The sequence below is a fragment of the Hevea brasiliensis genome, chromosome 17 (genome assembly GCF_030052815.1).
Source record: "Hevea brasiliensis isolate MT/VB/25A 57/8 chromosome 17, ASM3005281v1, whole genome shotgun sequence".
NCBI lineage: Eukaryota > Viridiplantae > Streptophyta > Magnoliopsida > Malpighiales > Euphorbiaceae > Hevea > Hevea brasiliensis.
In genome coordinates, this window is record NC_079509.1 from 15,350,617 (window position 1) to 15,371,730 (window position 21,114).

General features: G+C 32.4%; 1 protein-coding gene and 2 long non-coding RNA genes across 3 annotated transcripts; 2 read left to right on the forward strand and 1 right to left on the reverse strand.

Annotated features, from left to right (window-relative positions):
* Positions 1–258: 258 nt before the first annotated feature.
* Positions 259–1,500, forward strand: LOC110663440 (uncharacterized). Its single transcript, XR_002496543.2, has 2 exons — positions 259–720; positions 937–1,500. It is a non-coding gene; the product is annotated as an uncharacterized LOC110663440 (long non-coding RNA).
* Positions 1,501–2,560: 1,060 nt separating this feature from the next.
* LOC131175386 (uncharacterized) lies at positions 2,561–4,316 on the forward strand. Its single transcript, XR_009145547.1, has 2 exons — positions 2,561–3,538; positions 3,614–4,316. It is a non-coding gene; the product is annotated as an uncharacterized LOC131175386 (long non-coding RNA).
* Positions 4,317–16,725: 12,409 nt separating this feature from the next.
* Positions 16,726–19,130, reverse strand: LOC110663438 (rust resistance kinase Lr10). Its single transcript, XM_021822726.2, has 3 exons — positions 18,346–19,130; positions 18,174–18,233; positions 16,726–18,083 (listed from the first exon to the last, which is right to left on the reverse strand). The coding sequence occupies exons 1-3, from the start codon at positions 19,058–19,060 to the stop codon at positions 16,966–16,968; spliced, it is 1,893 nt and encodes a 630-aa protein (XP_021678418.2). The 5' UTR covers positions 19,061–19,130; the 3' UTR covers positions 16,726–16,965.
* Positions 19,131–21,114: the final 1,984 nt, after the last annotated feature.

The following is a 21,114-nucleotide window of genomic DNA, read 5'->3' on the forward strand; positions in this document are numbered from 1 at the left end:
ACGTGTATTGTTTATCTAATATATTAAAAGATAGATTTAATATAGATTAGAAGGCGTAGGAGAATAAATTTAATAATTATTAAATTAAATATTTAAATATAAAAAATTAGATTTAACTATTAAAAAGCACATCTTTATATGGATTTGAATTATTTATAGACACATTTATATTGAATATAAAATTTTTAAAAAAAAAAAGGAAAAATAAATACTAAAAGATTTTTGGAGCATAGTGGAGAGAATCCGCGTGCAATTTTCCTTTTCCCAAAGGCCGAAGCCATGGAAAACGCGTATTTGAAACTTTGACCAATTGCATATATAAATATGATTAGATTAGGCTGTCATCAGTAATTAATTTGTGTTTATGTGATGGGAAAGGAAGCTGGGCTGCATGAAATTTCTGGTAGTGGACGGGTTGGTAAAGGACATCTGATTGATTTTCTTTCCAACTCCGCCCATTCCGGTGATTTCCTGCGCTTGCTCCCTTTCCCTTCTCTCATCTTTACCTACTTTGCTGCCTACTCTACTAACTCTACTAATCTATGAGAGGAATGAGGGAAAGGCTGAGAGTGTTGATGCAAGTTTTTGGATCTGAAGGTCTTGGAAAGGATCAGTTTTCATTTCTGAGAAATTCTTTCCGAAACCTCCAATTCCAATCATTTGCATCTCCTTCTCCCTTTCCCATAGATATCCTTCATTTCTGACTTCATTTTGGCTAAGGTTCTTCTTTCCTTTTTTATTATGATTTCCGTATATTCGTATGATTGATTTTGATCTCTGGATTTTATTCACCCTTTTTTTTTTTAAATCTTCGTGTCTTCTGTTAGAAAGCAGATCAGTAAATGCTTACTGATGTTTATTCCTGAGAAATCATTTGTGATGTGATATTCCCCTCATTTTCACCTTAATTGATTCCCATTCAATTTCTCTATGCAGAAATGCAGATTGATTATTCAAAGAAAGTGTTGGGATTTAAGCAAATATATTCTGGATTCGTTTCGTTTCTCAAGAGATGCAATGGTTTTATATAAAAAGTGTTAAATTTTAAAGACAGATACACATTCGTGCACTATTAATTATAGCTCCTTGTTAATAAATCTTGCAATTATAGATTTCATGTGAAGCATGTGCTTGTTATTGATCTTGTTTTGTGAACAATAACCACAGAAAAGTTGGAGAGAATCTTGTGGAGAATAGAAAAAAGCAGATGGAGGCTGGTCAGGAGTTTGCCAAGCCAAGTCCAAAGAAAGTGATTCTCAGCACTGAGGTTGATTGCCTGTTTTATGAGATATGGAGCTCCGTTATGTGTATTTCAGGCTTATAGCTTAATAGTTATTAGTAGAAGTGCAGATACAGCATGTTACTGTACCTCCAGAGCAGCAAAGCTTCTGCACCACAGTCCACACACTTAATGTTCTGTTTTATTCATTATATTATTAGTATCCATTGATTTAAAAGTAAAAAAATTTTATTCATTGAATCAAAAATTTTTTCCACGAATGCTTACAGTTATAAAATCGAATTTGATCAACGATTTGTGGGGTAAAATATATTAAAATTGTTTAAGCCCAGCTCAAATCAAATGGGAATTGCTCTCAAATTGAGAGCTCGGTTGATATTGTTATACAAATTATCATTGAAAAAATTATTTTTTTAAATATATTAATTAAAAAATATTAAAAAATAATTAAAAATTAAATTTAATTAATTTTAATTATAAAAATATTAAAATAATAAAATAATTTTTTTAAATAACATCTAAAATAATATTTTTATTCAGTAAAATAATTTCAATTATCAAAAATAAATCTAATGAAATTTTATATGCATCCTTATAATAAATGCTTACATAGTTGATGACAACTATAATAACAAAAAGAGATCTAAGATATATTTTAGCAATTCGTAAAAGTAGATATTACTTTTAATAGATCGTAAATATATTATTTTTTCTAAGATCTGTTTAAATCAGACTATCGGATTGAATCACAGATTTTAATTTAAGGAGAACTTAGTTTGCTATAATGTGGTTTGGCGCATTGTCTAACATTCCCTTAAAAAGTCAGGGATAATTTAGTAAAATATACATATTAATTTTTATATATTTTTTATCTGATATTAATTTGTATATTTTTAAAATTCATTTACTTAATAATTGATGTTTAAATAAATCTATATATTAATTCTTTTGTCTTATTTTTTTAATTTATTATTAATTATATTAAAAATATCAAAACAATATGATAAATTTATAATATAAATTTTATTATAAAATAATCTCTATATTCTACAATATTTATTATTTTAATTATAATATTTTTATTTTATTAATATTTTTAATATAATATATACTTTTAAATTAAAAGAATTTAATTTAAAATTTTATTATTATATTATATTATTTTATAATTAAAAACACTTAAATACTTTCACATATATATATATATATATATATATTAAAATATCAATAAATAAATATATAAATTTAAAAATATAAAAGTTAATATGCAAATTTCACCTAAAATATCTTTTATAAAAAAATTTAATTTTAGGACGTAATTGAAAAATTGCACAAAATCGTAGTTTTATTTAACCTCCTACTTCACTTGTATTTCAAATTGACACGGGGCTCATTTGAAATTCTTGTTGAAAAAAATATTTTTTAAATATATTAATAAAATATATTTAAAAATTAATTTTAATTAATTTTAATTATAAAAATATTAAAATAATAAAATAATTTTTTTAAATTATTATTTTTAATAATATTTAAAATAATATTTTTATTTAAAAAAATAATTTAAACCTTCATAATTCAATTCAATGTGAAACGAGCTAAAAAGTCTTAATAATCATTATTGTGCCGTGTGCATCGAATGAACGTTGATTCTGAATTTCATTTTTATTTTTATCTTTTTCAAATTTTTATGGCCTTGCTTTTGGTGGTCCTTAAACGCGTCATCGCAATGCCACCTAAGTTACGATATTTTCCACAGGTCCCGACAATGCCCTTGAGAAACAACATCCACTTTTACAATTGTTTAATTATATTTTTATCCCCAACACTTCCCATAATTAAAAGTTAGTCTCTACCTTGTTGTGGTATATAGAAACCATCTCTCCAACTGCTAAGCAATTACCATGGGAGCCGATCTGTTTTTGGTGTGTATTGGAAGAGAGAAAGAGAGGGTTGGAGGAAGTTCATGGAGATGGGTGGCTAGGCAAGAAGAAAAAGAAGGCTTTGTCTAATCTCGGGTCATCGTCTTGCCTACGCCACCCATTCCATCCACTTCCTTCAATTTCTCCCTTTCTCTTTCAGATCTATGTAAACACATGAATAGAGAGAGGATAAGAGGGAAAGGGAGAGGGTTGCTGGGAGTTATGGGTATGGGGGGATTGGGCATGATTGCTTGCTTTGTTCAAAAGCATAGACTAGCTAATTTTTCCCGAGACCTCCCATACCAGTGATCTCCAGCTGTTTCCTTCCCTTCCCTAGCTTGTTCTTGGTTTTGTTTTATCAACTTCTACACCAAGTCTGGTAAGATCTGTCCTGTCTACTTTGTTTTTTTTGTTAATTTATTTTGGTTGTGTTTGATGTTTTAGCTTGTTTTAGATTAATGAAGCCTGGATCTGTTGATTAATGGATGGATCTGGGTCTATAGTGGTTGAAGCACCAACAAATTTCAGCATCTGTTAAAAGTATACTCCTGTGGGTTTTCAGTGCCTTTACTCTGTGAAATCAACTCTCAGAGGAGTTCTTACTTTTGGCAAGAGTAACTTCGATGAAAAATATGAAGTCTCTTTGGTGGACTTCACAGAGACTGATGAGCTTGTTCTTAATCTGGTGTTTTTGGGTTGCTGCTGAAATCTACAAAAAAAAAAAAGTAATAATAATAAAATAAAATAAAATAAAATAAAATCTTATCTTGCAATATCTCTTTAAGAATTATAACTTTCATTCTCAGAAATGATTTCCTGTAACATAACAATCCAAACAACGCAGAGCTAAGAAAGGCTCTGACCGAGTAACATAATCAACATCGCTAAATGCTTTAACTAACTCGTGAGCAATCTTTTTAGCTTCTCCAAGAATCCAACGAAGGGAGAAGTCCCTTCAATGCTGGATATATTATTAGTCAGACATAGTGAACAAAACACTATACAGCTTACCTTAGCAAAATGCATATTTTGTTGAGAATTGTTGATTATATAGGCCTTAATAATTCAGGCATATTGTTTTTTTATCTATACAAATGAATTAATGATGACAATAAGAAGAAAGTTACTAAAGAAAAAAAGAAATTTGGTTCGCTGAATTGTGACTCGGATACGTTTTAGGTTTGATTCAAGCTGGTCTCTAGTTTGATTCGGGGGTTGGATTTGCTTTTTTTTTTTTTATTTAAATTTAATCTATTATGAACGTAAGATATAATTTATATCATATCACGGGTTTACATATTTATGTTAGTAAATGTGATTTCTGTAAGAAAATTTCTATTCAATGAAAAATTGGGTAGAAATTTTGATAGAGCATGTTGTGATACATTTGATTTTAGGGAGCAAAATTTAAAAAAAAAAAATTGCACAGTACAAAGTTTGCTGTAAGCTATGCCACCCGGATCATGAACAAGCCACTATTGGAGACAATGAGTAGAAATTCTGCAGCTCCAGAACCCTAGGAGGGAACTCAGACGAGAAAATCGACACGCGTTTTGCTTATTTCCAAATGCAAGGGACCTTAATAGCAATTTTAGAAGCTTTTGTCTTCAATTTGTTGGAAAAAGTGAATAAAAACAGAGATAAACAGAGCACATAAAGAGGACTTTATTTCATTTAATGTTACCTGAAAAATAAGTAAGAAGTGTCTTTATTTATAGGCTTTAATAAAATAAATAAAGCAAAAAATTTGGGCATCAAATTTCACGACTGCTATTTATTCTCAACAGTAAGAAACTTGCTTAAATAAAGGAAATAAATTAACAAATCATAGAAATACTCGGTCAAACTTTGAATCAGATTTTAACACTCCCCCTTGATTCAAAGTTACAAACTCCCATATGTTTTCTGAAGTTCTCATGTTTTTTCAGCGGAAGTGCCTTTGTCAGTATATCAGCAACTTGTTCTTTTGTATTGCAAAACTTCAACACAATGTCTTCACTGGTAACAAGATTCCTAATGAAGTGATAACGAATGTCGATGTGTTTTGTTCTGCTATGATAGGCTTGATTCTTCGTCATTGCAATAGCTGACATGCTATCACAAAAGATCTCTGTAGCTCCAACTTGCTTCTGATTGAAATCTGCAAGAAGTCTCCTTAGCCAAACTGCTTGACTAGCTGATGCTGTTGCAGAAATATATTCTGCCTCTGATGATGACAAAGCTACCACTTCTTGCTTCTTTGAACTCCATGAAATTGCACCTGACCCAAGATTGAACAGAAAACCAGATGTGCTTTTTCTATCATCCATACAACCTGCATGATCACTGTCAGTGTAACCTGTCAGTCTAAAATTTGATACCTTGGAGTACCAAATTCCCAACTCTGCTGCATATCTCAAAATTCTCTTTGCAGCTCCAAGACAGCTCCAAGATGCAGCTTGCTTGGATTGTGCATAAACCGGGACACAACTCCAACCGAGAAAGCAATATCTGGTCTAGTATGACACAAATAGTTCAAACCTCCAACAAGACTCCTAAAATATGGTGCATTCACAAATTCAGCATTATCATCTCGACTCAACTTTTCATTGACATTCATGGGTGTAGCTTCTACTTTGCAGTTCAACATATTGAATTTTTTTAAAAGATCCATTGCATATTTTCTTTGTGAAATAAAGATCCCATCAAAAACTTGTTTCACTTCAAGACCAAGAAAATAATGCAATAAACCTAAGTCTGTCATTTCAAATTTCTTCATCATGTAAGATTTAAACTCAGCAATAATCAACTCATTAGAACCCATATAGATCATATCATCAACATAAAGACATACCACCAAAAACTCATCTTTACCATTTTCCTTCAAATAAAGTGTTGGCTCATTTTCACTTCTTTTAAATCCACTCTCCTGAAAATAGGAATCAATTTTGAAGTACCATGCTCGTGGTGCTTGCTTTAAGCCATAAAGCGCCTTTTTTAACCTGTACACTTTATCTTCATTGCCATTAGCTACAAAACCTTCAGGTTGTAAGACATAAACTTCTTCCTCCAAGTCACCATTCAAAAAAGCAGATTTAACATCAAATTGGTATATTGGCCAATTTAATTGAGCAGCTAAGGCTAAAAAGGTTCTCACTGTTTCAAAGCGTGCAACTGGAGAAAATGTTTCATAGAAGTCGACATCTTGTTGTTGAGAATAACCCTTTACAACCAGCCTCGCCTTGTGTTTTTGAATGCTCCCATCTGCATGATACTTGGTTTTGAACACCCATTTGAGCCTAATAACATTCTTTCCTTCTGGTAAGTCTACCAAATCCCAAGTCTGATTTTTCTGGATAGCCAACAGCTCCTCTTCCATAGCTTTGCACCATTCTTTCTCTTTTACAGCTTCTTTAAAGCAAATAGGATCTGAAACAAGCAAAGCAAAAGTACAAGAAGCATAAATTTCCTGCAAGGATTTGTACTTCCTTGGAGGAGTTTCACTTGACGAACTCAAAGATGATAAATCATTGCTTGTAGGGACGGATGGATTGCTACTTCCAACATATCAAAATGGAAATTGGTGTTGGATTCAGTGGTGGTTCAATATTATCTTCTAACACTTGTATATGCCCCTCCTTATTTTCTTCATTCCAAATCCATGTTGCATCTTCATTAAAAACTACATCCCTGCTGATGGTTAGCTTGCCACTAATAGGATTATAAAGCTTAAATGCTTTGGATTGAGAAGAATAGCCAACAAAAATATATTTCTCAGACCTTTCATCAAATTTTATAGAATGAGTTTTAACTAAAGCATAAGTTATACAACTAAAAATTTTGAAGTGGCTTACCGTTGGCCTTATACCTATCCAAGCCTCAAACGGTGTTTGATCACAAACAGCTCTTGTAGGAGACAAATTGAGAACGTATACCGCTGTTGCAACAGCTTCAGCCCAAAAATAAATAGGAAGACCTTTTGCTTGCATCATGCTTCGCCATCTCTACCTGATTCAGTTCTTTCTTTCAGCTACACCGTTCTGCTCTGGTGTGTATGGTGCTGTAAGTTCCCTGCAAATCCCATTTTCCTCACAAAAAAAATTAAACTCAGCTGAAACAAATTCACCTCCTCTGTCTGTTCGCAATGTCTTTATTAACAAACCACTGGCTCTTTCCACAATTGCTTTGAACTTCTTAAATCTATCAAAACTTGGACTTGTTTTCTAGAAAATAAACCCAACTCATACGGCTGCAATCATCTGTAAACAATAAAAAATATCGACTACCACCAAGAGACTCTATATTCATAGGCCCACACAAATCTGCATGCACTAACTCAAGACACTTAGAGGCTCTCCAAGCCTTTCCAACAGGAAAAGACTTTCTACTTTGTTTTCCATAAACACATCCTTCACAAAAAACAAGACTCTCAAGTTTGGGCAAGCCAAAAACCATTTCTTTTTCACTCAACAGCTTTAACCCATTAATATTTAAGTGCCCATAACGTAAATGCCACAATTGAGTCTCACTATCAACATTAGCAACCATAGCATAATTCTCAATCATTGAAACTTCTAGTGGAAACATTTTATTTTTAGCCATTGGAACTTTAGCAGTGATTTGCCCTGATTTTTTATCTTTAATAATGCAAAAACCATCATCAAACAAAATTGAATATCCACTAATCATTAATTGCCCAATGCTAAGAAGATTATGAGATAAACCAGGAACAAACATCACATCTTGTAAAATCTTAGCACTACCTAGACTAGTTTTAATGCTAATGGTACCTCTGCCTTCAACTCGAATCTTCTTGCTGTCTCCTAGCATCACATCTGTTTTATCAGACTCATCGAGCTCCTTAAATAATGACTTTGTTCCACACATGTGATTAGAACAACCGCTGTCCAAAAACCAAACATCGTTAGATTGCTCCTTCTCACAAAAAAGGGCCATAAACAGCTTACTTTCTTCATCTGGTTCCTCTGCAAAGCTTGCTTGGTTTTTCTCATCCTTCTGTTTTTTCCAGCAATTAGCCTCTCTATGACCTGGCTTGTCACAGTAGTAACATTTAAAGACCTTATTCTGCCTCTCTTCACTAGATCCGGTTCTGCCTCCACCTCTTCCTCGACCTCTTCCGCGGATACCACCTCTGCTACTACCACGTCCAGCACCGTTTTCGTACGTCTCCCCCTTCACCTGAAAAGCTTTTTCTTCGTTCTTTTCTTGTGACTTGAGCAACCTATCTTCATGAGCTTGCAAAGAACTCATTAGTTCATCAAATGAATAATTTGATAAATCATGGGCTTCCTCAATAGCAGCAACAATATGTTCAAACTTTGGAGTAAGACTCCTTAAAACTTTTGCAACAACAGTTTCTTCAGAAATATCCTCACCATACGACTTCATTTGATTAACAAGAGAAGAAACTCTAGACAAATAAGTTTGAACAGATTCATTGCTTTTCATAGACAAAGTTTCAAAGTCACGGCGGTAAGTCTGCAATTTTACCGTCATTACCTTTGTAGAACCTTGGAACTCCTTCTTCAAAATTTGCCAAGCCTCTAATGATGTTGTTGCTGCTGCAATTCTTGAGAAAATTGTTTCATGGACAGCTTGTTGAATTAGGAATAAAGCTTTGGCATCCTTCCTTTTAGCTTCTTTCAGTCTTTCTTCTGCCTCTTCATCTGGATCTTCTAAATCCACGAAGCCATATTCAACTAGATCCCAAAGGTCTTGAGACCTAAAAAGAGTTTTCATCTTAATACTCCAAAACTCATACTTTTCTCCTGTAAAAATCGGTACGAGTGGTTGTGAAGATGATGAAAAAGCATTTGTTGCCATCTTTGCTCTTCCTCTCACACTCCTCTCGTGTTTCCCTTTTAGTGCCCCAAAGAAAAGTGTTTTGTTTAATACCCAATAGACCCAAACCTCACGTTTCACTTTATTGCCCAAAGGATCAAACCATGCTCTGATACCAAAATTGTTGGAAAAAGTGAATAAAAACAGAGATAAACAGAGCACATAAAGACTAGAAGACTTTATTTCATTTAATGCTACCTGGAAAACAAGCAAGAAGTGCCTTTATTTATAGGCTTTAATAAAACAAATAAAGCAAAAAATCTGGGCATCAAATCCCACGACTGCTATTTATTCTCAACAGTAAGAAACTTGCTTAAATAAAGGAAACAAACTAACAAATCACAGAAATACTCGGTCAAACTTTGAATCAGATTTTAACACAATTTCTCACCTTCTGAAAGATGGCAACAGCTAGAAGTCTCTGATTTGGACTTTGTTGAAGTGATTTTTTACCTCTTTTGTGGTGGAGATGGCAAAAATAAAAAATCTCAAACACATCATCAATCAAGATGATTTGTGGGAAGTCTGCTTCTACTGCCAAGAATTTCACCTCCCTTTTCATTCTCCAGTGACCATATAGAGGGCTAGCGTTATTTCAGCTCTGCGCTACCCTCTTAGCTAAAGAGTGAAGAGAATTTGTTTGGTAAGATTGACAAAGACGTGGATCATCTTGCAAAATTAATGAATTTTTTTTATTATTGTTAGAAGACCGATGCATGTAACGATGTTGTAATATTTTATGTAGTGCATCATATGGAATGATAAAAAAATAAGAGATAGAAGTATATAATTTTAATTTAATTATTAGATTTATAAAAATAATTTTATATTTATAATTTTTTGAGATTTATTATGTATAGATATTTTGTATATTATTAATTTATATTTTATATAGAGTGACACCACCATCATCAGGGCGTGTAAGTTCTGCCTGTCAACTCTCTCCACAGATTGCCGGGTTTGGTCATGATTGTTTACTAAAGGCCCTTACTCTGTTTTCTGGAAGATGATTCTTCTGGTTGTGAGCTTTGTGTTTGCTTTCTGTTCAAGAATCCGATGATCCTCTTCCAGGCGACGATCAAAAGCTAGCAATGTTGTGGATGCATTGCTTCCTCCTTTTTCGATTAGCTCTAAGGTTCTGAGTTGTGGGCCTTTGGGACATTTGTACTGTAACGTTAGCTCCATGGGCCTCCTATTTTATAACTTAAAGATCCTTGACTTTGTATTGTTGGGTTGCTTTTAGGCTTGAGCTTGTATTAATTCCTCTTTCAATGAAATCATTTTACTTTTGTGCTGAAACGATGTAGTATTAAATTTTAATTTAGTTCGATTTTTGTTTAGTTTTTAATGAAAATAATTAAATTAAATTGAATAATCAAAATTATTAAAAACTTGAAATCAAATTAAATTATTTAAATTGAAAAATCAAGCTAATTAAATCAAATTAATTCTATTTAATTCAAATTTTCAATTTAAAACAAAAATTGCGCACGAACTACGAGGCACCAGTTCAACGATTCTTCAGTTTTCCTGTACACCTCCTCCGACAAGCCTCAGCTTACATAACATAACCGCGTCTCCATATCTCCCTCCTTGTCACTTGCATCAGTCTTCAAACTGCAATTTCACCTCAAATCAATTCAACTCAACTAAGCCTTTATCCCAAAAATTTAGGATCGGCTATATAGATTCGCTTTATCCACTTTAAACGATTTTGGGTTAAATTCTCAGAAATGTGTAATGCTTCTAGGTCATGTTGTACTACTCTCCTCTAAGTTAATTTAGATCTACCCCTTTTTTTCTTTCTATCCTCTAACCTAATATGCTCTACTTGTCTAACTGGAGTCTCTGTATTTCTACGCTTCACATGACCAAACCACCTCAATCTAATACTCTCATTACGGACTTTATCTAGTCTAGTATGGCCACTCATCCACCTTAACATTCTCATCTCTGTGACTCTTATCTTAGACGCATACGACTCTTTCAATGCCCAACACTCACTACCATATAACATAGCTGGTCGAATGGCTGTACAGTAAAATTTTCCTTTCAACTTATTGGGAATCTTATGATCACATAAAACTCCCGTGGCACGTCTCAACTTTAACCATTCGGCTTTAATCTTATGACTAACATCCTCCTCACATCTCCCATCTACTTGAAGGACTGAGCCTAGATATTTAAAGTGATTACTTTGGGACAGTACCATTCCATTCAAACTAACTCCTTCCCTATCATCAGTTTAGCCTTCACTGAATTTGCAATGCATGTATTCTGTCTTCGTTCTACTTAACTTAAAATCCTTTGACTATAGAGCACTTCTCCAAAGCTCTAACTTTCTATTAACTCTCTTGTATATGTTTCGTCAATTCATCTAAAATTAATGTAAAAAGGTAAGGGCTTATGGCTGATCCTTGGTATAATCCAATTGAGATCGGAAAATCTCTTGTGTCCTCTCCCACTGTGCACACAATAGTAGTTGCTCATTCATACACATCTTTCAATACTTGTATGTACCTAATAGATACCCTCTTTTGTTCTAACACATTCCATAAGACATATACTTCAAATCAATAAAAACTATGTGTAAATCTTTCTTAACATCTCTATATTTCTCCATCAAGCTTCTAATGAGAAAAATCGCTTACATAATTAAACGATCGGGCATGAAACCAAATTGATTGAGAGAGATAAAAGTATCATGACGTAGTCGATGTTCCACAATTCTCTCCCACAACTTCATAGTATGGCTCATGAGTTTAATTCTCCTATAGTTTGAGCAACTCTGTATGTCTCTTATTTTTCAAAATAGGTACTAAAATACTTCTTCTCCATTCATCAAGCATTTTCTTTGAGTTTAGAATCTTATTGAATAATTTAATTAATCATGCTACTCCCAAATCTCCCAAACACTTACACACTTCAATTGGTATTTCATCGAAACCACAGGTTTTACACACTTTCATTCCAAACTGCGACTTCACCTACTACTTGAAAATCCCTTGACCCAATCTTCAACTACTCCAAGAAAACCTAACCCAGAAGTCAAATCGCCAAAACCTTAAACCAGAAAACTACCGTTAGTTTTTGAAGAAAAGAACTTTACCTTAACACGCGATCAGATTTCCTTATTCCTGTGTAAAAATTAGGCTTCATTGTGTTTATTTGATTAAGAAAGGAAAGGGAAATTATATTATAATTTTCACACAATCCAATCAAGCACATTCACATGGGCGTCACTGTTTGTGGGCACTTTAGCAGCCACCTACCCCCAGCAACCACAGTAAAAAGTAATAAAAGTAAAAAAAATCCATGCGGGATCCAATGCAAAGTTGTGACTGACTTGAGAGGCATGCGTGTAGACTCGGTTTCTTTCTTTGCTCGAAGTTTCCACTTTATTTCAGGGCTTCAAAGGCCCCAAAACGGGACTTCCCCGGCGGCGTTTCTCCCTATATATACAACGGGCCTCACGCGCCGCTCTCTGTCCACCAATTACCAGACACACAATACCCACAAATTCCAGATTCGTCCTGTATTGATTATCTAATGATTGACCTTTCTTTACTATTTTCTCCCTTATAACATAAAAATATTATACTTCTAGACCTGAAATTTTTATCAAAACGATATCATACTATGCAAAACCTCACTGTGTCCTGTAAAATAAGAGAGGAAAGGGGACACACGGCTTACCGTAAAATTTACAGTAATGGACTCAGTTCTTGTGATGTTAATTTATCGTAATTATTAAAAAAAATGTGTAACTTAAAAAGAAAAGAGAATCTGAGCCGCTGACTTATGTAATAAGCTTTTTATGTAAGTGCTTTTATTTTATGATGTTGAGGACAAATCTATAGTAAAAGTGATAACAGAGTCCATACATATATATTTCTTTTTCCCATTAGCTTCTTCCTCTATCCAACCTAAAAAGTTTGTCTCCATTTCTGAATCTACATCTCTGTCCTCCACAAAGATTACTTCAATTATTTCTTCCAAATCCATTCCATTAGCCCCGCCATAACGATCTGCTATTTTCCATTTTCACACAGTCTCACATTTTAACTTTTCCTTTCTTAATTCATTTTCAAACACCATTACAACAATTGTCTTTCTCTCCATCCTTTTATATTAATTTTAATAATTATACATCTATTTCCTGACATGACTAAGATAACAAAATTAATGTCAATATAATAAATATTTTGAGATTAATTGATTAATAAAACTATAAAAAAAAAATTTATCTAAATCTGATCTGAAAAGACTGAAAGGAAAGTTTTTTCATCTATTGGAGTGGGAATAGACTTTTGAGAAGGAAACTTATTAATTGACGTGCACACAGTCCAAAGTTGCATGCATGATCTAATTTTTGGATGGCCTTTTATAATTAGTGGAGGATTAATTATACTTTCAGTATGGGATAAACAAAAAAGGCCACTAAAACTTCCAAGCATTATGTCCCACCGAAAGAATAATTGCCAGTAAAGCCAAATTAAGCAACCCGACATTAGACAATATTGGTCCATTCTCAATTATACATACTTAGGTTAAGTCATCTACCCAATCAATAAGCATGAGTCCCTTCATCCCTTTAATTAGACTTGGCTTTGGCTCAATGGTCACATATCCTAATTTTATGGTTGCACACCAAGCATATATTTAGTCCTCTCTAAATTTAGAACGTAGAGTTTAATTCTTGCAAGAGTAGACTCGTAAGTTCAAAATTTACATGAATGTATATATGGGAATGAGTGCAAGTTCTTCTTTAGTCATTAATGGGAAAATATTATTATAGCTCCAATTGATTTTATTGCGTTAAACTGACAAACAAAGATCAAATATACGAATTATTGTGCCCCAAAGAAAGCCATATGATTAGCTTATACAAGTTCTTATCTAATATACGAATTATTAAATGTTATTTAATTAAAGTAATAAAATGTACAATATGGTATGGAATAAATGGTTCGATGAACAGTAATCCAATGCTTAATCATCCTGCCATTTTTGACACTTTAAGCAAAAGAAGTAAAGTAGAGATTTCTTTTTGGTCCAATTGCCTGCTTCAATATCTATGCACAACCTTCTATGCAATGACTAGTAGGCAGTAGCGAAAGCTGGCCATGAAAAATAGCCATTGATCAAAACCCAACTCTCAATAACAAGGTAATTAAACTAAAAAGTTGGCCATCAAGACTTTTGTCTTGAGCTAAGTGATCCTCTTTAGTCTTTAAGTTTTACCCATGTTTTAAAAATTTGCACTGAACAAAGCCACGCTCACAATAAACCCCATCAAATGCCCACTTTTTCCCTCCTCCGTCAGAAAAATATGAATACTCCAATACCCTTGAAAATCGAGTTAGTGGAGTTTTTTGCATTCCCCACAAACATGCCCTTAACCAGCTAGCTTAGACCAGCAATTTCAACATCACTTCTTTTTTTTTAAAGAAAATTAAAAAATAAAAAATAATCCCACTCACGTTGAAGCTACAATCTCCCCTTTATATATGACCCATCATGTCCCCCCTCATGCCCTATACCCAACTCTCTTTTCTACTCTTTCCTTGCTAGCAAAAATATTCAAGATGACAAGTACCCACTGGCAAGGCTCCGGCAGCTTCGGCAACGGCTACAAAGGAAGTGGTGGGTTGTTGTGGTCGTGGTTGCACGGTGAAGGAGGGTTCTTTTGTAAAAATGGGTGAAGCGCGATGACAAAAGAACAAAGAAAATAGAAACGAGGCTTTGCAATTGCACTCTCCTGAGTTTCTAGCTTTAGTAAAAGGGAAGAATTGGGAGAGTGACATTATTGCATCGCGGGGAATTGAGGGTAGCGGTCCGATTTACCTTACCGTTAGGTCTTTTAACTTTCTTTTTATTCCTTGTTTAAGCTGATGCTTTCGGTTTATTTACGTCTTTGCCTTCTCTCTTTTTTTATAAATATTTTCTTCTTTTTCTTGTTCATGTTGTAAAACATGGGATGTAAGAGTTGCATACGAGGTAGCTAGCTAAGTTTTGATAGAAGGGTGTTGAATTAAGGTTGATTTGGGGGTGTGAAAATGCTTGTAACATATGCTGCTGGGCATGCATCGCTTACACCTATCATGTATTTGCTTTGTTTTATGATTTGGTGATGAAAGAAAATGACTTAACTTTCCCTTTTTCTTTTCTTTATTCTCTGCAGTTTTATTTTCTTCCTTACATAAAAAATTTTTAAAGAAAATGAACCCAAAAGCAGAGATTCGATTATTAGATTAGTTTATCAGGATAAAAGTCGGCAGCCTGTAAATTCCATGGTTTAGATTATTTTTATATTGCACTCTTTTGATTCCTCATCAGTTAAATTGTGATCTTTTATTGGTAATCAAGAGATAATTGAATATGTTGTTAGTTCTAATTAAAGAAAAGGGAGAAGTATCCATTTGTGAACTGTCCTTTTCAACTTCAGATTTGATGATGGGGGCATATGAGACTTTGAATTCAGGAAAATTTTCTTTGATCTTTAAAAAATGTGGCTTAAAGCATAGAATATGCAGCTGGAGTAGGCTTTACTTTAATATCTGTGCCTCAAAATGGGCTCAACTTGTCATCATTTGATGCTTTAGAGTTTAAACTACTCTCCATCTTTATCCAATGTAAATTAAGAGGAAATGTTACAGGAAAAATGAATCATTTTATATTTCCAATCTAAATAAATTATTTACATCAAGACAAAATGATTCATAAATCATAAGAGAAATACCTCCTCATATTATTAGATTAGTAGGCTCATGATCAAGTGTCTCTCTTTAACATAGAAATTCAAGAATTCAAACTCTAATAATTTTTCTTTCTTTCCATATAATTTTCTTTTATTATACCGTTGAAATCAAATAACTCAACGTAATTTTACAATATGAAAAAAAGGTAGACTTGTTATTTGTCTATTAGACCAATTTTAAAGTTGAAAAATAACTAATTAAAAGAATGGATTTCATATCATAACGTTTAATTGGCACTGGATTGATAGAAAAGGCAAATTTCAGCTTTTGGAAAATGATAAAAAGTATGGTGTATCTTTTTCTTCAGAAAAAAAAAAAAAAGCATTAGCATCACATTACTTTCGGTTGCCACTACCCTTCTACTGAATCAGTTGATGCTTACAGGTTGTTATTAGCTATGTTAACCAACTTATGGTATTGAGCCACGCAAAAATTGCAAATCATTTGATGGAATTGCTAATATTTCAACACATTTCCACTGGCTTCATCTTAACACGCAATAATTGCTACAAGAAGAGGCATACCTTTAAGGAAATATGGTTTCTACCCCAATTTGTGACAGTTCATTAGCACAAGCAGTTTTCTGGATAGCATTCCAATTGCTAGAGACAGTAACATATACACAAGTGGGAAAAAGTCTGATAAAACCATCCCCTTTGTGCTATCGAGGGGATAGTAATTTTAAATAACAAAATTCAGGCAAACGTAGGCATTATCAGGATAACACAAAGATGACTGTCTGTTCAGGGACTTCATTGCTCTGTTCTTGGAAGACAGTTATTGAGGCAATTCCATGAATACTTGGTAAAAACCTGTGGGAGTGCAAATACAAACACAGGACACAAGAGAACACATTATGGGCATGCATGTCAAGCAGCCTACTCTCAGTACAATAGTCTATTTTGCTTTATAAGATTGGGCAAAAACAGAGACATCTATTGCATATAAAGATAAGGACATATACTTCAATGGTGAATGTTTTCTGAAACTTCACTGATAATATTATTTCAGCAATAACATACAGGCACTTAGTGGAGCTAAAGGATTTGGACTTTTTGAAAGTTATCAAATAACAAGAAGAGAAAAACACACTACTTCAGATATTGGCACCTACATGCAGTGCCTTGACAAAATTATTTAACAACTATTTATCATTTGCTCTTTTCCACTTCTCATTATCTTTTCTAGCTAACAAACTGTCATTCTATAAGCTTTGCTCCACTGTTTCAGGTATTAGCAACTCTGTCAAAGAATCTGATCGAGGCTCTTCGGTAGCAATGTAATCAGGGAAAGACAAAGGACTAGGTGGCAGCCGCATATCATCAGTGCTACTATTTAACATTTCCACCACCTTGGCCATCAATGGACGATCTGATGCATTTTTTTGAGTGCACCACAACCCAACTATACATATTTTTTTGGCTATTGCAGCCTCACTCTCACTAACATTGTCAAGGTCTAAACCTCCTCCTCCATTTACACGGTCATAAACCCATGATGGGAAATATACTTTGCTTGAACTACTTCCCTTTGCATCAGTGTTCCTTCTTCCTCGAACCATTTCCAACAATAACATCCCAAAACTATAAACATCTGATTTGCAAGAAACAGCTCCAAGGTTGTTTGACATCAACTCAGGAGCAATATACCCCATAGTTCCTCTTGTAGCACTAGCAGACACAAAATCATATTCTTCGGGGTAAAATTTTGCAAGACCAAAATCTGAAACTTTAGGTGTGAAATTATGGTCAAGCAGGACATTATGTGGTTTGATATCAAAATGAAGAATGCACACATCACATCCCACATGTAGATGGTCAATTCCTTGAGCTGTCCCTATAGCAATTTGTAGAAGTCTCTCCCAACTCAATGGCTGAAGTTCTGTTTCTCTTGAAAATATGTACTTGTCAAGAGACCTATTAACCATGTACTCAAAGAGAAGAGCACGATAAGATCCCTCACAACAAAATCCCACTAACCTTATTACATTAACATGATGAATTTTACCAATTGTGAAGATTTCATTGATGAAGTCCACATCACTACACTTGGAGTTGCCAAGCATTTTGACGGCGACTAAAAGACCATCAGGAAGTTGTCCTTTGTACACTGTCCCAAAGCCACCTCGGCCTAATTTCTCTTTAAAATTGTCTGTAATTGCAATAATATTAGAGTAAGAGTACCTTCTGGGCATCAAGGATTGTTGATTGGGTAGAAATTCCTCCTTGTTATCTTCAGTCTTCTTTGTTGTTCTATGTTTGTAGATTAGGAATCCAACTATAACTATTGGAGCAAGGATGAATCTCGCAATCAGATTTATTGCTGACAGAGCAAAAGAAGGACTTTTGTTAATTTTAATTCAAATAGATCACATCAGCAGCTAGAGCAAAATTTTCAATTTGGGATAATTACCTAACAAAACGTCCCAAATAGCATAAAAGATGGTTGAAACCAGAGTGGGTACATATATGCCTGCACAAGCACACAAGCAATGAAAAATTAAGTCCCTACCAGCACTACCAGAACAAATCAAAAAACGAAGTCCTGCACCTTTAAAGTAGATGAAGAAAGAAAGAATATTAACCTGAAAAATGGCATTCATAGATATTTGGTGTACCCAATGAGCTCAAAGTGCAGGAACCACCATCTGCAATGCAATCCCGGCACTCAACAGACCATTCAAGATCAAACCCTGACGCCATCAATTTCAAGATACTTTCATAAGAAGGGTACCACACAGCCTGGTAAATTGTGGGAACCCTCGAAATGAAGGAACAGGAACCTTGAAGATCAGATATTACATAGGTGCCATAGCTAACATAAACATGAGAGTCATTTCCACTCAAACAAGGAACTTTCCTATAAGCTTGATCATTGATCCCACTCGAACATCTGAAGAAACTGGCAAACGTACTAGATACCAATCCCCTATAGCGATTATCATACTTTACCTCATCAACTGACACTGAACTGTGCGGAAGGTTGCAGCTCCCACTGGCTAAGTTAACATCAACCAGGCGGATCAAAGGTCTATCATAGGAAATTTGCTTGACAAAATACTGCCCTGAATGAAATTCCAAAATGGGTTTGTTGTCCTGGCAAGAAAGTTGATAGTCAGGATCACCACACTCGACTGGATCGGTGGTTAGGCGAAATGGGTAAGTGATCTTGTTGAGTTCACCACATGAAGAAGAACAAATTTCTTGGAGAAATCTTGCTTCAATTTCAGTTTTAGATAGAAAGATGAAGAGGGCAAGCACAAGAAGAGTGGAAATTGTCGGCGATTCGTGACTTTTCATGGTTAAGGATAAGAAACTCAGAGCAAATTGTGTTTCAGTGAAGTGAAGTTTGTAACCTACACGTGAGTGGGTTCAAGCAATAAAAGTTAAATTATATTAGATTAAAAACAATAATTTTAATTATAATTTTATCAATTTGTATATTTATTTTAATAATATAATATAATTTTTATTTTTTATATGTTATATTTTTAAAATTATATTAAAATGCCGTTAATGTTAAAATTTTAATTAATTATGTTAAATACAATTTAATTTTACAATAAAATTTTGAATAATCATATACTTATTAAGATTAAATTTAAAATTTATTTTTAAAATAATTAATAATTATTTTTCTGGAAATATTTCTTTATTAAAATATAACAATAATTTCTTATATATATATATATATAAATATATAATTTAATATTAAATTTTAAAATAAGTTAATTATTAATTTATTTTTAAAAATTTTTAAGTTATATTAAGTCAACTCTTTTAATTTTATTTTTTGAATTATTATTAATTATTTAATCTTTAATATTTTATAAAAATATAATAATACAATATTAATAATAACCGATATAAGTTTATATTTGATGGATAATATAATAAGTTGATTAATAAATTATTTTTAATATTTTTAAATTATAATAATTAATTCTTGATTATTTTTTAAGAAATTAAATGACTTGTTTTAAAAAAGTTTATATATATATATATATATACCTTTTCCCTTAGGAAATAATAATGACTGAATTATTGAGATGCTAATCAAGTTATTGGTCTGGCGGAAAATGAAAAGAGTCCGACCAAGACTTGCAAGAAGGGACAAACGACCAAGACTTGCAAGAAGGGGCAAAAGACCAAGACGCGCGCAAAGTGGGTGTATGATTCACCGGCTGAGGGTTCCGGACAATTCTTTTCCAGGAAACCATAAATTGATTTACTTCCATAACATAATAGCTCACTCAATAATTTTACCCATATTTTAACATTTGAAATCCATATCTCAATTTATATAATTGGTATATAAATCTTCAGATATATATATTTTTTAAATGTATAAATACTTTTATTTACACAAAACATGAGGAAGACTCAATTCTATATTGCAATTAATTATTGAATACAATACTAATCTTACATGAAATTACAAATTAATATTATGTAAATAAAAATAAATCATATAAATATAAAAGTTAACTCCAAAATTAAAAAAAAATAAAGTAGTTATTTTTTTAATAATTGTATATCAAATTTTTTTTTTTGGGTTCTTAATTATTAATTATTATTTATCATTTTATATATTTATCCTGCATGAAATATCGATATTATCATATAATTTCTCTAGCATCTCTATTTTCGATTCATCCATTTTCTAGTGACTTTGCTTTATTTCATTGGCTTTATACTTTTTTTTTTCTCGAGGAATATATATATATAAAAGTTGAGCCCTTAAAATGTCTTCATTTACCTATGTTAATATAAGAAGGTTTAAAAAACTGCCATCTATCTTTTTTTTTATTTTTTTTTATTTTATATAAAAATTATCTGATCATATTAATTATTAACTTTTAATTTAAATATTTTCAAACTTCAACTATTAAGAAATTATTTTAAAAAATATAATAATAATTATCTAAAATTTATTGTATTATGTCTTTTAAAAATTCTAAACATTTTAAGGTTATAATATCAAGCATTATAAAAATTATATTCATCATATTGATTTTATATATATATATATATTAAAAAAATTATTTATCATTTTTCTAAATTTAACTGAAAATTTTTATATATGCATTAAAACTGAATTTTAGAAATGGCTTTAAAAAAGTATGTCACAAAACTAATAAAAATACTAAAAAATTATCATGTGACACATCCTAATCTTTTAAAAATTTTAAAATTTTTAAGTTTACAATTATCATATTTTATATCTATAAAAATGAATTACTTTTTAATTAATTTTTTTATGAAATTAAAAATGATAAATTATTTTTTAAAAATTATATATATATATATATATATATATATAAGTATTCAATAAAAAAAATTATGCATAAAAT